This window comes from Corvus kubaryi, unplaced genomic scaffold, assembly GCF_017639235.1.
Source record: "Corvus kubaryi isolate FWS band 111438036 unplaced genomic scaffold, C.kubaryi_AGA036_p1.0 37367, whole genome shotgun sequence".
NCBI lineage: Eukaryota > Metazoa > Chordata > Aves > Passeriformes > Corvidae > Corvus > Corvus kubaryi.
In genome coordinates, this window is record NW_024581119.1 from 4,657,640 (window position 1) to 4,674,645 (window position 17,006).

The 17,006-nt window shown below is 55.5% G+C and overlaps 1 protein-coding gene across 1 annotated transcript; it reads right to left on the reverse strand.

Moving 5' to 3' along the window:
• Positions 1-4,854: 4,854 nt before the first annotated feature.
• On the reverse strand, positions 4,855-16,910 carry ADAMTS15 (ADAM metallopeptidase with thrombospondin type 1 motif 15). Its single transcript, XM_042034055.1, has 8 exons — positions 15,761-16,910; positions 11,420-11,552; positions 10,751-10,918; positions 10,080-10,363; positions 9,308-9,485; positions 9,030-9,211; positions 8,258-8,433; positions 4,855-7,828 (listed from the first exon to the last, which is right to left on the reverse strand). The coding sequence occupies exons 1-8, from the start codon at positions 16,673-16,675 to the stop codon at positions 7,048-7,050; spliced, it is 2,817 nt and encodes a 938-aa protein (XP_041889989.1). The 5' UTR covers positions 16,676-16,910; the 3' UTR covers positions 4,855-7,047.
• Between the last annotated feature and the right edge of the window lie 96 nt (positions 16,911-17,006).

Below are 17,006 nucleotides of genomic sequence, written 5' to 3' on the forward strand. Positions count from 1 at the left end.
GAAGGAAGGAAGGAAGGAAGGAAGGAAGGAAGGAATTGTGGAGACTTGTTTATACAGAGACAGAATTTCTATAATAAAGAGAATCTTAATTGCTTTAAAATCCTGTGCTTCCCATTTTCTTCAAGATGCCAGGTCCCAGCTCTTGAGGACACAGTCTAAGGACTGACAGGAGATGCGTCATCTCTTTTCACTTCCCTTCTCTTCCTCAAAAGCAGAAAAAACTTTCAAAGGGACTGAGCCACAGGCCTTCTTTTCAAAAAACTACACACTTCAAACAGTTTTATGCACCCCAAAAAAGCACAGTGTGAGCAGCAGGAAAGGGATTTTCCCTTCCTCTCCCATCTCCTTGTGGCAGCCCCTCCAGGGATGGTGGAGCACAGCAGGCACCAACTCTCTGAGGGGCTCCAGCTGCTCTGTGGTGCTCCAGGGATGTGGAGCAGCCAAAACCCCCAGGATTCAGGTGGGATAACATCTGCTTTGCATTAGCATCTCCCTCTTGAGGTTTCTCTTGTTTTTATTCTTTCTCCTCATTTCCTTTTCTCTCTGCTCACTCTTTTTCTCCTTCCTTTGGGAGCAAGCAGCTCAGCCCAGGTTCCCCCTGTCTTTCAGTGTCCATTTTCCCCTGTGTTTGTTTTTCCACCTAATATATCCTCACCTCCAAAGTAAGTGCTGAACCCAGGGGTTAATGGGCAGCTTGGGAAAACTCTAATCAAGGCCATTCCTTGCCACGATGATCCTGCACGACCCCAAGTAAGACCCTAAACGCCAGATCTCACCTCCTGAATCCTGGGGGTATCCGAAGATGGATGAAGGTGTGGCCTTTAGTGTCCCTCATTTCATGTAACATCTAGCATTGGGATATCGGTTTTTTATCCCCAAATTCCCTGAGATTTTTTTAAGATGCCCAGATTGACCATGCTTCAATAGACTCAGTCTGCTCCTCATCATCCTGCTGCTTCTTTCCCTCCATCCCTGGTCCAGATGTCCTTCCCTACCTCTCATGCCAGGTTTCTACAGCATATGGGGCTGCTCCTGGGCAGCACACAGCATGGAGAACACAGAGATCCTTCATTAGCTCTGTCACGATGACTCTCTGCAATGAGCACAGTTTGGAGACATGTTTATACTCTGCCCCTTGAAAACATTCTGAGTGGTACAGAGTTGCAGACAAGGCCACGGCGTACATTAACAAAAAAGCCCTCCCTGCTTTGCGAGGTGGGGAGGGATATATTCAGGATATTTTCTCCTCTCTGTGCACCCCAAAGGCTTTGATTCAATCTCAGTGGAAACTTCCAGCTTTGCTTACAGGCTGTATCAAGCAGGGAGGTGCTGAGGTCCCTGCTCAACATTAAGACTGTGCTTAAGGGCTGAAAAAAATGTGCGGTTTTTTAAGTGAAAATAGCAATTAAATACTGAAACGTGGCCCCGAGTGCCTCAGCAGCTCGGGGACAGTGTGTTGTTTAGCCAGCTCTGACCGTGCCCAAAGCTTCAGCCACCTGAAAATGTCTCAGATGCTCTGATGGATCCCTGTGGTCTCTATTTTTTAATTTAGAGCAAAAAGCAGCTGTTACTGCGAATAATTACCCTTACGTCTGGATTACACAGTGTTGTTCCCTTCACAACTCCAAAACATTGTTCCTTGAGGACTTGTATTTCCAGGGCTGTCAATCCAACACCTTTCACTGGCGCTAAATTCATTTACAAGTGGGGGGAAAATAAAAAACCTTTAAAAAATAATCAAGGCACATTAAAGAACCATTTGGGAGCCCATCCACCTCCCAGGCTTGCTTGGCTGAACTTGATATTAATTAGGCTAAATCCAAAGGCAGCACCTTCCCCAGGAGTTGGCTGGAAAGCTCTCACCACTCACCCCGTGGCTGCAATTTCCAAGGGTTTTACCTAGTTAAGGATTATAATCTTTAACAGCTGCCTGATTTACTCAGCTCATTCCCTCAGAGATGCTGACGCCGTGCTCGGCTGACAAATCCTGTCCTGCTCCTCCTGCCATCGCTTCTCCGAGGATGATGCCTTTATAGGAGTGAAAGCATGTGATGGAGACCTCCAAAAAGATAAAACCCTCCTCCTGCCGCTGGTCAATAAGGAGGTGGGAGTTTGCTTGCCATAAATCCATGAGCTCTGCTTGCCAGGTTAGTGTCGGCCAGATAAATTTGGCACTGACCGTGTTGTACAATTAGAAAAAAAATGTTAGAAAAAAGAAAAAAAGAAATAAACCCAAAGCAGCAGAAATGCTTGTGGGAATGTGTCAGTTTGCTGGCTGGGAGGACAACAGGGCAAGTTTAGTCTGCTGCAAGGGCCGGCATTGCCGGGGGGTCGGCATTGCCAGGGGCTTGGCATCCCTTCCCAGCAGGTCCCACAGCCGTGCTGGGGCTCGTCTCCATCCCAAGCTGCCCAGGCTTCCTCTGAGTGCCTGGCCCGGGATTCGGATCATTCTCAGAGTGGGGAAAAGGCCTTTTGTGCCTGAAGAGCAGGATTTTCCCTGCCAGGTTCAGGGAGAACCAGCTGGAGCCGCATTATCGAGGTGTCGGTGCCGGGGGAGCTGACAGAGAAAAGTGGGAAGAGGGGCTGGGGTCTCACATCCTGGCTCCACGGCAGCATTTTGTTTTACATCTCCAAGCTCAAGTGAACATTCCCATTTTCCCAGGCACAGCAGAGCCCTTCCCAGTTTCTTTCTTCTCCCAGGAGAGGTTTTCTGCAGGACATGTGTTATCAATTAAGTCCATTAGTTCAATGTACGTCTGGTTTTGCTTTTGTCTCCTGGCAAAGCCCAGTAATTATAATTATTATTAATAGTAATGGCAGTAATATATATTTATGTGTGTGTGTGTGTGTATAGAGATACAAAAATAGCAAGGCAGTACCCCAGCCCCAGGGAACCGATCCACAGCCACATTGAAGCCCTGCACCAGAACAACAGATGAGGCAGGAGCATTTCCCTCACCCTCCATGGTTTCTCTCCCTCACACTGCACTCCAGGTAGTCCCTTTTTTTTAATTTCTTTTTTTAAAGCTTCTTGGGTTTCAGCACAGGACAAATGTAAACAAGCAGATTTGCAGGCGGTCCCAGAGGCAGGATTGAGTTTTAGCTTCCTAAAGACCTTTGGAGTGCTCTGCCCAAGCCATCTTCAGCTCTCCAGCTCAGCCAGGGAGGGAGTTGGACCAAAATGGGGATTCCTGGCCATGATTCCTTGGCCTGAGGGGATGAGTCTCATGCCTATTGCTCCATCAGACCATCCTCCACCTTCACTTCCCTGCAGGTGAAGACACATCAGTGTCCCCTGAAGGGAAAAGCAGCCAGTTCAGTCCTTTATTAGGTACTCGAGAATCCAGAGATGACAAATTCTCAGTGAGGGGAAGAAACAATAAAACCTTTTAGTGCTGGAAAATGAGGGATCCGGAGAAGCATCGCTGGCAGCATCTCGTGGCACTGGGAAAAGCCATCCCTTCTTCTCGGGCACGGCCTTGCTCTTGCACCAGGAGCCTGTTCCTGTGGCCTGAGCCTTGCTACTGATGCAGGACATCCCCTGAGTCACCCTCCTGCTGCCCCACGAGGCCATCACCAGCTTTCCCTGCCTCAACACCCCCCTTCCCTTCCAGAGGGTGTTTCTGGCATCGATGCTGGGTTTATTTCCTCCTCACCAAGTAAATATTTGGAGATTGTGTGGGGTTTTTATCTCTCTGGGTGATCTTTAGGGGCACCTGGTTAAAAGTGTGGGGCTGTCACCTGGAGGAGCAAGGTGATAGTTTTAGCTGAATTTTCTGCTCTTGAACAGATACTTGAGGCAGAAGTTATGGCTATACCAGGTGGAAATCTTCCTCCCTGTTCCAAATAAATTCATTTGCAGCTGGTGCCTTTGCAGTGTGGGATATTTTGGGGTGAAAGTGAATTGTACTCTGAGGGGAGGCACAGGCAATAAATCCTTTATATCCCTGTAGGAGCTGCTGAGGGGGAAGGCTCCCAGTTGTGTCCGTTTCTTTATGATTAAACATTAGGGAGAAATTCTCACACCCCTGGCACAGAGAAACTGTGACTGCCCCATCCCGGGAAGTGCCCAAGGCCAGGTTGGACAGGGCGTGGAGCAGCCTGGGATAGTGGAAGGTGTCCCTGCCCATGGCAGGGGGGTGGGATGAGATGAGCTTGAAGGTCCCTTCCATCACAAACCATTCTGGGATTCTGTGACGATGAAAAGCAAACTGAGCTTTCCCCCCCAATAAAACACATGAAATTTGCCAAATCATTACATCATAACAGGGAAATAAATTGCATTTGCTGGGGGAAAATAAAATCCCAGGCACTCAGCTGAGAGCTGGAGGGGGTGACATCAGGCATCCCTGAGCTGACACGGCCCAGGAAAAGGAAGGGCTTTATCTCACCGTTGGCCCTGGTGCAACAGGGAAGAAAGAGCTCTGACTCAGGGAGGGTGTGCTGAGAATTTCAGGAGAAACACACAGACAGGGTTGTTCCAGGATGTGAGAGTGCTGTTCCAGCTTACATCAATCCTTTTAACTCCATATTCCTGTTACCCTGACAAAAGAACATCCTGATTCAAGCCTGAGGAAAACCAACCTCTTTCCTTTAACATCCCCAGTTCCCTTGGGGCTCACAGGGACTGATTCACCACTGAGCTCCTTCAGCCTGGGTTTGTTTTTTACCAATAACCAATCGTGTAGCAGAACCAAGTCAGAAGAAACCTGTTGGGCTTTTAAAGGTGATGGTTTTGTTCTTTAGTTAAGGAGCTGACACTATAAAGGGGTCAGGATCACAGTAAGACAAGGAATGCCCTGCAGCCTCCAACAAAACAACTTTTGCAAGACCGTGTCCCCCGAGAACCAGGTGTAACTTTAAATACAGATTTATTTCAGGTTTGCTATTGACGCACAAACAGCAGAGATCGATGTTCAGTATACATGGTATACACAAAGCAGCCAGTACCATCGGCATCTCCGTCCTTCTGCTGCACCCTCAGCAAAAGAACCACACACAAGGAATCCCTCCCCTCCTCAGGAATGAGGCTGACAATTTCTCGGTGGCTTAGAAACCAGCTGTGGGATGGCAAGACTCTAAAAGGGCAGCTCCTCAGAGCTCTGTCCCCAGAGGAAAGCGCAGCAGGCTCAGATATGCAGGAAAACCCTTGGAAAATGGATGGTATGTTCATGGGAATGGAGACCTGGAAGGGATTTCCTAAGAACATTAACTCCCGTTCCCTGCTGTGCAGAGCAACCACAACATCTGCTCCTGGCTCTGTGGAGCAGCGTGGAGACCTAAAATATTATTGTGTTGAAAAAGGCATTACATCAATCCAGGGAGGATGAGCCTACAAACATTGTCACCAGGAGTTTGAGAGCTGCTGGAAAGACCCCACAAGGGAACCCTCATGGCACCTGTCCCGTTCCTTGTCATTCTCACCTTGCTCACACCTTCTGGAGCCACCCAAGGGGCAACAGAGTCTCCACGTTGTACCTCCAAGGGACTGAACAAGCAAGGCAGGCTCCAAGCCTCTATTTGCTGACACGGAATCTTCTGCCTACCCAAAATCTGCATCTCATCCCTGAAATACCTTTCTGCTGATCCCAGTAACCACGCAGCTTGACACAGAAGCTTTGGCCTGCCCACAGTCACAGCTCGTTGATTAAGAGGCACCTTCATCAGTGAGAAAGCAAAAAATTCAGCGCTGCCGGATGATTTGATCCGAGCAAGAGACCTCAATGATGGGTTCAATCGTGCTTGGGAGAGGTAAAACAGCCTCTGACCACAACGGGCACGATGCTACAAAACCATCAGAGGTGCAGAATAACCCCAGAATAACTGGAGGGGGAAGCTGGTTGTAGATGCTTTGCAGCAGCAAGAGGTTCAATAGTCCCTCGTTCCCTGCATGCCTGAACCCCACTGAGCCCCTCTTCCCCAGGAAAGCCAAAGACCCAAATTAATCTACCCAAAAGTAGATGCCAGGGAAGTCACCCCAGTTCTGATAGAGCTCAGGATATCTCAGGGAGGCTTTAAACAGAGGGAAAATACCCCAACCTGGTTAAAGATTGGAGACTATGGGACGTCTGGGCATGACATACTGGTCCCGTTAAGCATTGAGCACCATTTCCAGAGCAGAGTGAAGTATCAGCGACTGGGGGGGCTGTGTCTGACCCTGTGGAGCTACAGCACAGTTGCTTGTTGCTTTTTTGGAATGACAGCTCAAACCTCAGGTCCGCAGCGATCCCTTTTAGCCCTGAAAAGCTTCAGGTGGACCAGGCTGTAAAGGAGCGTCCAGATGTTCACACAGCCCCATCCCAAAGCACCATAGGAAACCTCAGGCAGGTGAGATCCCCTGGGAATAACACCAGCCCTGCTATGCAAGGTTTACATCCATCAGGAGGGGAAGAAGGAGGTTCAAAAAATACAGAGTTAAGCACCATAAAATTTACACTGGTCAGGTCATAAAAGTGAGGAGAGAATGAAAATAAAGCCACCACCTTCCAGCCTGACCCGGGGATGCTGCTGGGACAACAAAGTCACCACCAGCAAGCCCTGGAGGCATCAGTCCCAGTGCCTCATCGCACCGGTGGTCATTGCATTGGTAAATCCTTTTGGTCCTGTTTAGCATGAGTGTTGGGGGAGTCCAGGGAGAAGGGAGGTAGGGTTGGTCCTGGGAAGGTGGGGGGAGGCTTCATCTGTGCAATTTAGGGGCATCTCCCTGCCTGTACCACAGATCCATCACAGGCAGTGATGATCCTCCTCGTTTCCATCTGTCCCCCCAGTTCCCAGCCTCCACCGGTGGTTTCCGCGTCGTTCAGTGGCTTCGAGGTAGATGTTCATTCCCGCTCTGTCTCCAAGCGACCTGGCTGGTAAAAGCCCTCTCTCCCAGGAGCATGGGGTTGTCCCCACACCCAGGTCCCTTTTTATTCCCATTTTTTCTTATTTTTCCCCCTTTTGCTATGTGCTATGGACATCTCCCCCACGCCCAACCTCTGGCGGCTGCTTGGCTGCACCCAGCCATAGGAACACCACGCCCTTCCTTGCAGACACCCCTTGACCTGCTCAGCACGGCCTCAAGGTGCAGAAATCCAGCTCCTGCGGCTTCCTCCGAAAATTGCAACTCTCCCGGGGCAGCAGGCGCCCAGTAGGGACCAAGCACTTCAACGCCCGTCTCTTGAAACCCCGACCGCAGCTCTTGGAGCAAGGAGACCACGGTCCAGCTTCCCAGGCTGGGCAGGGCTCCCCGCACAGCCGGACGTCGGCGGGGCGCTGCGCCGCGTCACACTCGGCGGCCGGCTGGCCGTAGGAGTCGCGACAAGCCACCGAGCGCTTCTGCAGGCCATCGCCGCAGGTGACAGAACACGCCTCCCAACCGCCCACCGCCCACTTGTAGGAGGGGCGCTTGTAGCTTGGTCTCCCGCCATCCAAGCGGTTGGACAGGCTGAGGACGCTGTTGTTGAGGTCCGGTGGGGTCTTGCCCTCCTTCTTGTAGGAGGACTTTTCCTCCTTGCTCTCCTTGGGGAGGTAGAAGGAGTAGCGTACCCGAGGAGGGGTCATCTTTCCCACGGAGAGCACCTCCAGAGTCAGGGGTTCCTGGATGGGCTTGAAGGCTTGGAGGCTCTCGACGGCGGTGCCGGTGCCACTGTACCGCAGGACGCTGCCCTTCACCATCAGGTCCCTCTCGACGGCCGAGACGATGAAGTGGCCGTTCAGCAGGTACTTGCCCTGCGCGTTCTTCAGCGCCAAGTAGTTGTCATCGCTGATGAGTCCTTTGTAGCCCCGCTGCCGGATGTCAATGTTGGAGGCGCCCGCGGGGATGACCACCACAAAGTTGTAGCCGTGCCTGGAAGAGAAGAGCAGGCAGGGCAGGACATCAGGCACAGGGACATCGTGCTACGGCATTACTTCAGCCCTCTACAGCTGCAGCCCTGAGATCCTCCCACCCCTACATTTGTCTTTGTCCTGTGAAGATCATTTTAAGTCTCCTCCCTGTGTTGAGGTTTTTCTAGGCTGATGTCACCCAGCTACAGGAAGATGCTTCAGCTCCTCTGGCTCAACAGCACTCCACCAGCAGAAGTCAACAGAACATTAAATGTGTCCCGCTTCTCCTTCAGAGCCAGCCCAGGTCTCTGTGCAGTGATGGACACGAGCACCAGCAGATTTTGCTTGGGCTGGATTTATCCCATCACCATCTCCACGACCTTCCTGCATCCCCCACACCAAAACATAGAGCTGGGAGAAGGGGAAGCATACATGGTGACCAAACACTCACATGGGTTTGGTGAACAAGCCCGAGACCTTCTTGCAGCTCTTGTTGTCCCCTCCGCAGACGCTGCATTTGTCGAACTTCTTCTTGGAGCCCAACTTCCCGTCACAGCCTGCCTTGATGCATTTGCCCTGGACGCAGATCGAAGTGGAGTCCGGGGAGCAAGGGGTGCCATCCACAACCTAAACCAGGTGAGCAAAACAAGCTGCTGCATTTCCCTCTCACACCCCCCGAGGTCCCGCAGCTGTGTCCGTCCAACCCCAATCCATCCGACCGGTCCTGAGGAGATGCCAGCAGCACCATGTCGCTCTTCGCTCATGTTCTGCTTTGAAGGCAGGATTTTTGGGGTCTCTGAGAAGAGATGGATGGGACTACATCCCTTTTCTGCTCCCATCTGCAGAATTTCCTGCCCTTTCCATTGCAGGGAACAAGCTGCACAGGGGACACTGCTGACACCACCCCACTCGGTCCCATGTCTGGACAGCCACCCTGTCCTGCCCATTGCTTCCCCAGTACCATAGCTATCATCCTCTACCCCAGGACTACAGCAATGTGCCAGAGGCACCTTTACAAGAGGTAAAAAATGAGGACTTCCAGAGGAAGACCCTCCATGGACCAACTCCAGCCCCAAGCTAATTCGTACTAGACTGGTGGACTCCCCTCCTCTACCACCTCATCTAACACCATCCACCCAGCAGACAATGAAAATCTATTCATTTCCAGGCAGCCTGGAGCCATCCCACTGTCCAGACACTGACCCTGGGGGTCTCTCACCAACCTTGGGTGCCAGCACATAGAAGTAGCCGGTGCCGTTAGCCCGGCAGATGAGCTTGCACTTATCCCGGGGCGAGACACCGGAGTATTTGGGAACCCAGGAGACGGAGGCAGTGAGGCGGTTTGTGCTGTGACTGTAGCCATTGAAAGCCTCACACTGTTCCTCACGGAAGCTCTTCCCTGGCACTGAAAATAAGAGGGGTGTGGTGTTGGGCACCAGCCTGGACCTCCAGCTTTAGTTTCAGGGGGTTGTTACAGCTCAAGCCGAGCTCCAGCCCTTACCTGCAGCAGCACAGGGCTCCAGGTTGCAGGAGCGGTACTTGACACGGATGCCCTCGCAGTAGGAGCCCCCGTTGGCCGGCACGGGGTCGCTGCATTCCCGCCTGGCCAGCTGCACCCCACCGCCGCACGTCCGTGAGCACGGCCCGTACGGCGCCCACTTGGCCCAGCCACCGTCCACCTGCAGGGATGGACGGCATGAGGCACTGCACACCCTTCACTGTCTCCACAACTCACAGGCAAAACCTCCAACTGCCCACAAACCTTCCTTGTGAGGGGAATCCAAGGGGCAGACACTGATCTTTTCTCTGTGGTGACCAGTGGCAGGACCCAAAAAAGTGGTCTGAAGTTGTGACAGGGGAGGGTTAGGTTGGATATTAGGAAAAGTTTCTTCTCCCAGAGGGTGGTTGGGCACAGAGCAGGCCCCCCAGGGAAGTGGTCACAGCCCCAAGCCTGGCAGAGCTCAAGAAGGATTTGGACAATACCCTCAGGCATGTGGTGTGACTCTTGGGAATGGTCTTGAGCAGGGACAGCAGCTGGACTCAATGATCCCTTCCAAAACAGCAAATTCTGTGAGACTTGCCCAGGGCTGGCTGGAGCAGAGCAGCATCCTCACTCCTTGAGAAATACACGATACCCAAGGGATCACCAGCTCTTCCCACATCAGTGTCCCCACGCTGGCTCTCCACCATCAGGAGGTTGGGGATAGCTCCACCAGCACCCACTCAGAGCAACCCTGCGGGATGTTTTTGGGGCTCCTGGCACAGGTACTCACCCTGTACTTACTGACGTTGTGCCTCTCCACGCAGGCGCCCTTGAGGCAGAAGCGCCTGTCGCCGCAGCCGGTGCCGTCAGCCCAGGGGAAGTGCCGGGTCTGGCAGACGATCTGCCCGCGCGCCTTCCCCGTGCACCAGAGCTTGGCGCAGTACTGCATGTAGGGGCAGGGCTTGGAGCCCACCCCGAAGGCCAGCTCGCACTGCTGGTTCAGGCTGTAGCTCGTCCCTGGCAGGTCTTCGGGCAGCGGGATGGGTTTGGCAGGCTGGTCCAGCAAACAGTCCCCTGCAGGAGTGGGGAGAGGGGGTCTACCAGGTCCTGGGGGATTGTATGGAGCAGAGTGGGGAGGGAAAGCACCGCTGCAGGGAGATGAGGGAGGGATTGGGCCAAAACTATCCAGGTGCTACCCCAGGGATGCCCTCGATCTTGGCTGTATCCCGGACACAGGTGATTCCATCTCCTGGGGATGCCAGAGCTGTGCCAGCAGCCTGAGTGCAGATGTCACTGCTGGGGACACCCAGGACGCTACAGAAATGCTGCCAAACTCCCATTTCTCTCTAAATTTGTTTACAGAGCCAGGAGATGAAGCACTCTACAGCCAACCATCTTTTCCCAGTAAACACCTGCAGGGACAGACCTGTTCCTAGGGGATAGGGACACAGGAGGGCTCACCGTGGCCACTGTCAAGGAAGTCGGTGATGATGGCAGCGCTGCAGGCTGACCAGGGGTTGGCACGGTCAATCTGGATGAGGGTGGGGGACATCATGTGGTTGGTCTTCAGCCGGCCGAAGACCTCCTCACAGGCCTTCACGTTGTCGTGGGGCATGTTGAACACGTGGCCTGGGGGTGGGATAAGGGAGGCAGCATGAATAACCCAGCACGGCACGATGAGCAGGGACCGGGGCAGACCCTTGCAAGCATGGCAGCTGTGGACAGCCCAGAAGAGTCAGCAAACATTCCAGCTCTCTCCTGGATGCCTCATGCACGTGGAAAGCACATGGGAAAGGAAGGGCAAGGGAAATTGTGAAGAGAAGGTGACAGGTGACTTCAGCACTTGCCCCACTCTCTCCTCCCAGAGGCAGGTGTGCCGTCTGCCTGTTATTTCAGGACTCCTGAATCCTGGAAACCCAGCTGTGGTAGCAACCATGAGAGCAAAGCCTTTTGCTTCCTCAGCAGCCCTTTCCCACCTGGCTCAGGGAGACTCTTGTACCCAAGGCACAGTTTCCCTATCACCGTGTACCGCCTATGGTCTCATCTCCCAGAGGCTGGAACCAAGGCTATTCTGAACCTTGCCAGCTCCTGGAATTCCCCTGAGAGGAAGAGGAGAGCTGGGAGCCTTACCCAGCTCATGGGCGGTGGTGAAAGCCGAGGGCAGCCCATCGTCCTCGATGACGGAGCAGCTGCGCTTGGGATCGCACATGGTGCCCACGTCTGCCATTCCCAACGTGTCACAGGTGGTGGCACCACACAGGTCCTGCCAGTCACAGAGGGAAGGGGTTAGTCCTGGGGACAGCACAGACATCATGGTTCCCCTTTCCCACCTCATCCCTGGTGTCCCACACACGGGGAGCTACTGATGGGAAGAAAGCCCAAAGGGGTGGGAACCACACCAGGATACGGAGGCAGGAAACCTCAATCCTGACCCAGGCCAGGCTGCAACGGTGCGTTTGCACTTAACCCTGGCAACAAGGATATGTGTAGCATCCTGCCCTGCCTTCAGCAACAGCTTTTCCTCCCCAAACAGCTCCTCCGGCCAGGGTGGAGCTGGTTTTGTCATGGAGGAGTCAGTCTGGTTCCCTTCTTCTTAAGCGTGAGCTCAAGGACTAGACCCAGGTGGGTGGATGGGAACACATCTGGCCTTGGACTCAGGGTTGAACCACTTCTCAATCTCATTTCTCAGCTTCTTCCAAGGAACAAGAAAGCCCTGGACCAGGTCCAGAGGTTTCCAAGGCTAGAGAAAGTGCTCCTGCCTTTCTAAGACACTCTGCAGCCATCCTTCAAGGAGCAACCAAGCCCAGCTGATCAAAGGAGGAACCAGCCCAGGCTTCCACCCCCAAACTGAGGACAGCCAGATCCTACATGGATGTTGCCAGGAGAGAGGCTGGGAAGGGTCTCATCCTAGGCAGATCTGCCCTTCTCCAGGTGCTGGTGCTAAGAAAAAAAGTCCATTTAAGAAACAGCGGTGCTGCAGCCTGGCAGTAACCTTGTCCCAGGTGCTCCCTTCCCCTGCTGGGATGTGGTTTTGGTTTGGGAGGGCTGGAGCATCATCCCCTCCCTTGGTGCTGCCCCAGAGGTGCCGGGGAGGCATGCAGTGGGCAGGGAGCTGTTTTCCACATGAAAAGAAAAGTAAGGGACTCACTGGGCACTCCCATGCTATAAATAAGTGTGATTCATGCTCAGCACTCGCCCAGCCAAAGCGCCTGGGTTGCTCAAAATCCTGCAGGAGCTGCTGTGCCAATATTTCCAGCAAGGTTTCCAAGCTGAAGGCATTCCCGTGCAGGCAGGTTCAGCCGTGGGTAAGTAACAGTCCTGATGACTTCAGAGAGCCCCAGCCAGGGCTGAGATGGCTTTAACAGGAGACCTGGGGCTACAGAGTGTGGAGGAACAGGCAAGACCATGATTTCCAGAGAGGTGACGTGAAGAAATGTCTGGGTCTGCACTGGTGGTGGAAAACCCCATCACACAACTGGGTTCAGCGCTTTGCTCTGCACCAATTTTCCCCACCAGCTGGGACCCTGCTGCACCCTGATCCCATCACACATCCATGTCAGCAGGGAGAAGAGGTGGCAACCCCACGTTGCAGTGGCAGGGCCACCACTGATGGGCACAGGTTGATTCATGGTGCTGGCAAGCCCAGGTGCAGAGTCCCAGTCCCAAAACACCACCAAGAGCCAGTGCCACCGCCACGCTGAGCTAATCCAGGGGTGCAGCTTGCCCAGGCCCCCCCTGCCTGTGCTCTGCCCAGGGCTGGGGGTTTGGAGGTGAGGATGGGGCATGGAGAGGAATGTCACAGCTCACAGCTCCCCGCTCACTGCTCTTTGAAGAGCTCTTTCCTCGCCAGCACAGCGAGCTTTGGCTCCCAGCCCAACACCTGCACTGACACACTGACCCACTTCTCGCTCTGAACCTCGCTGGGATACACGACCAGCGGCTCTTCAAGGGGTTTTCCCTCACTCCCCACCTCAGGACAGCCTGGGGATGCCAGGCAGCATCTCTGGGCTTTAATGAGAGCCCCTGATCCTGCACCTAAATACCTCCTTCAGCCCTGCCAGCTGTCGAGCCTGCTCAGGAGGGGAGGAGAGAGAAATGAAACAGGTTCAGGGTGGGAAAGCGCCGTGCGAGGAGCCGGCTCTGCCTTTGCTCACTGTCACCGGGGTCCCCCGCTGCCGGCACAGATGCAGGGAGGATGCTTGGCCCCCAAGGGGCTGCAGGCACCCTGCTCAGTGCATCAGCACTCTCCTGCCAGCCTGACCTTCCTGTATGGGGCCTTCCAAGGCTTTTTGTCATCCCTTGTGAACTTCTCAAGATGTTCCACAGCTCAGTTAGGGGGATCCTTGTGGCTCGTGCATTAATTCACCTACTCAGAGTCATAAGCACTCTCCCTACCATGGAGGCTTCCTGTGTGCATCCAAAGCAATTCCAAAAAGCTGAGGCTTGAGCTACAGTTTCCAAATTCCCCCACAGCATCTGCCACACGCTAGGCTGCAGCCAGATGTTCCTTCATGCAACATCCCTTTGGTTTCACAGCAAAGCAAAGATGTGCAGCAAACGTTTGCTGGTGAGACATCAAGGTCCAGGATGGGTGGGAAGAATGGACAAGCCCTTTGCCGTGGTGTGCAAGGATATTTCCAGGAGGCAGGAGTGCAGCTGAAGGCTGGATGCTCTGCAGGACCCTCCAACAAGCAGCAGCTCAGGTAGGAAGGGGCATCTGCACCCACGAGCTGGTGAGGACTGAGCTTCCCAAAGGCAAATCCATCATTCAGCATGACCGACGTCAGGAGGGAGCAAATCCAAGCAGTAAGAGAGCCCCATTTGTCAGCAACTCATCAGCACAACTGAAAACTGCCTATCAACCAGCCTGGAGGTGAAATTTAAGTCGGGGGCTTATGTAACAGCTTTTTGGCAGGAAGATAAGCTTCGGGGTGTCAGGGGACCACAGATGGATGCACTCAAGGAAGGCAGATGTCTCCCTGACCGTGTGCCTTTGCATTGAGCTTGCTTTGGGATTTCAGGAATGGATGGTTTAGCAATGTGTAAAAAATGCAGCCCAGACGTGATCCACGTCTTTTAAATCGCTGGGACCGACTCTGTCCCACGTGCAGCTCCAGTGACCTCACTGGGTTTCCACCAGAGGTGGAGCTGGCTTGTCCCTGCAGAGGTGTCAGCATGTCCTCCTCTTTGAGCAGCCCCGTGCAGGCAGGAGCTGCTCCAGCAGCCTGGGCTTCAATCCTGTCTGTGCTCCCATAGGATTTACAGCTGGCCCGGGGTGGGGTGGGACAAGAAGATAGACAGGACAGGACAAGATCTCACACGTCCTGCACAGCACCATTCCTGCTCCAGCCCTCGCTGAGCCAGGCAAGGGACAGCTGAACTGAGCTGGACACTATATCCTTCCCACCCACAAGTGCTTGACCTGGAAAAATGTTTGGGGAATGGTCTCCCTGCCACTGAGGGGAGTTCCTGTCCTGTCCCTAATCCAAAAACATCTGGGCAGGGATAGGAGAAGGAGAAAATGCAAGGAGCCTTTGCTGCCAAAGCCTGCAGCAGCCAGGATAAGACGTGACTGTCCTCTCCAAGCTGGGCTCATCCTTCTCCCATCCCATCAGTGATTTTGGGATGCAGGCACTGAACCGATGTCCACACTGAGACAGGACTACAGGGAAGGAGGAACAGTGGGGGAAGGCTCTGGGAGCTTTGGTGTCACCCAGTTTGTGGGGGTGGGAGGATGCAGAGTTCATCCCACACCGCACATCACCACGGAGCCGTGCCAAAGGCAGCTCCAAGCCCCTCTCCCACCGCAGGGATGCAGCCAGCCCACGGCAGTGGTGGCAGTGGCTCTCCCCTCTCCCCCACTCGAGGGCTGTAGCGCTGGCTGAATCTCTGGTGCTTCACTTCCAGCCCTGAACTGGGTCCATGCAGCGCAGCCAGTGCTGAGGAGAGGTCCAGGTTCTCAGGAGGTCCTCGCACATGAGTCAGAGGAAGCAGGGAGAGGTTTTTTCTTGGCAGGTGGCACTGTGAGCTCTTCCCAGCTGGGGAGGGGGAAGCGGGACCATGCTCCTCCTTTTCTGGGCTCAGACCTCTCGTCTCAGGGTGCACGCCAGAGCTGCAGGGCACTTGCTGCCAAGGCTCCTGCACGGAGGCAGGAGATAGAGCGGCAGGTTTCTGCCCGTGGGGCAACCTGCCTTGGGCACCTCCTGGCCTCATTCACCCCACGGCAGGGATTCTTCCAGGCTGATAGCCAAAACCTGCCCAAGGGACAGCACGGGCTGGCTCAAGCCGGCTTGCTCCATGCCTCTGCTCCCCCCACCCCAGCATCTGACAGCGGAAGTTCCCTTGGGACAGAGGGATCAGCCACAAGCACAACCTCCCCCACCATGCACACAGGTGGCAGAGCACCTTAGCCCAGTGCAGGGCTCCATGACAGGGAGGACAGCTCCTCCGGGCCGTCCCCCCTGCACCCACCTGCTTGGTGAAGAGGATGGCGGTGTCCCAGTACTCGGGGTGCTTGTCGCTGACCTTGTTCCACTTCTTCTGCCAGGCGCAGAAGTTGCGCAGGGTGAGGGCGGCGTTGCTGGTGACTTTGGGCCCCTTGTCATCCTGCCCGATGAGGAGAAACTTGACTACGGAGATCTGGATGGGGTTACGGATGCTGGGGTGCTTGTAGAGGCGGGCGGCCGTGGCCATCAGGGTGAGCAGGTAGTGCTGGAGGTCATCCCCGTGGAACTTCACCATCGACTCGTCGGCCACCACCAAGGTCTCCACGTAACGCGGGACCGAGGCAAAGCGCTTGGCCCGACCGCCTTTCCCCCCCGCACGCCCCCGGTACTTGTCGAGCGCCTGCAGCACGCCGGGGGTGAGCCCGGAGCCCACGGCGCAGCGGGATGCTCCGGCCCCGACGGGGCGCTCGGGGCTGCGGCGCTGCAGGCGATGGAGTCCCCCGGCCGCCCCCCCCGCCAGCGGGCTGATCAGGTACTCGGCTCCCCGGTAGCCGAAAGCCCCCCGGAGCCCCCCGCACAGGCTGAGGGCGGCGAAGGACTCGCGGTCGGCGTTGACATCCCCCGAGTAGAAGCAGTGGCGGAGCGCGGGCAGCGGGCGGGCGGCCGCCCCCAGGTAGTGGGCGGCGAAGGAGGGCGCGATGAAACGGGCGTCGGGGGAGAGGTGGAGGTAGAAATCCTCCCCGAAAGCCGAGAGCTGGATCACCACCGCCTGTCCCCCCCGGGGCGGCTCGGCCGGGCCCCCCCTGAAATAAGCCGGCCCGTTGATGTCGGGGTCCAGGCGCAGGGGAGTGACCAGCGCGGAGTCGGGGTCCGGGGGTCCCCCCGAGGTCAGGCTCAGCCCCGGGGCGCCCAGCAGCAGCAGCGGCAGCAGCGGCAGCATCGTCTCGGAGGGCTCAGGCCGGCGGCATCGGGGTTCGGGGGAGGCGCGGGGGGAGAAAGCAGGACCCGGCCCCCCCCTTCCTCCTCCTCCTCCTCCTCCTCCTCCTGGACCCGCGGAGGCTGGAGGAGCGGAGCGGCCCCGCCGGTACCTGCTTTGCGGGGCGCACGGCGCTTTTATAGCGCGGGAGCGGGGCGCGGCTTGGCCCCGCCGCAGCCACTCCGGGCCGGGGGGCCGGAGCCGAGCGGGGCCGAGCGGGGCCGGCGGAGGAGCGAGCGGAGCCGGGAGAGAACCGCGCTCCACCCGGGGCTGCCACCGCCTCCCCGGGGCGGAG

What these genes read in the sequence shown, in the direction of transcription:
- ADAMTS15 (XM_042034055.1), bottom strand. Translation starts at nt 16,675, where the DNA reads ATGCTGCCGCTGCTGCCGCTGCTGCTGCTGGGCGCCCCGGGGCTGAGC. An exon ending in ACAACGTCAGTAAGTACAGG is followed by an intron (nt 9,486 to 10,079) that starts GTGAGTACCTGT and finishes CCATCCCTGCAG; the next exon opens with GTGGACGGTGGCTGGGCCAA. An exon ending in GGAGCCCTGTGCTGCTGCAG is followed by an intron (nt 9,212 to 9,307) that starts GTAAGGGCTGGA and finishes TCTTATTTTCAG; the next exon opens with TGCCAGGGAAGAGCTTCCGT.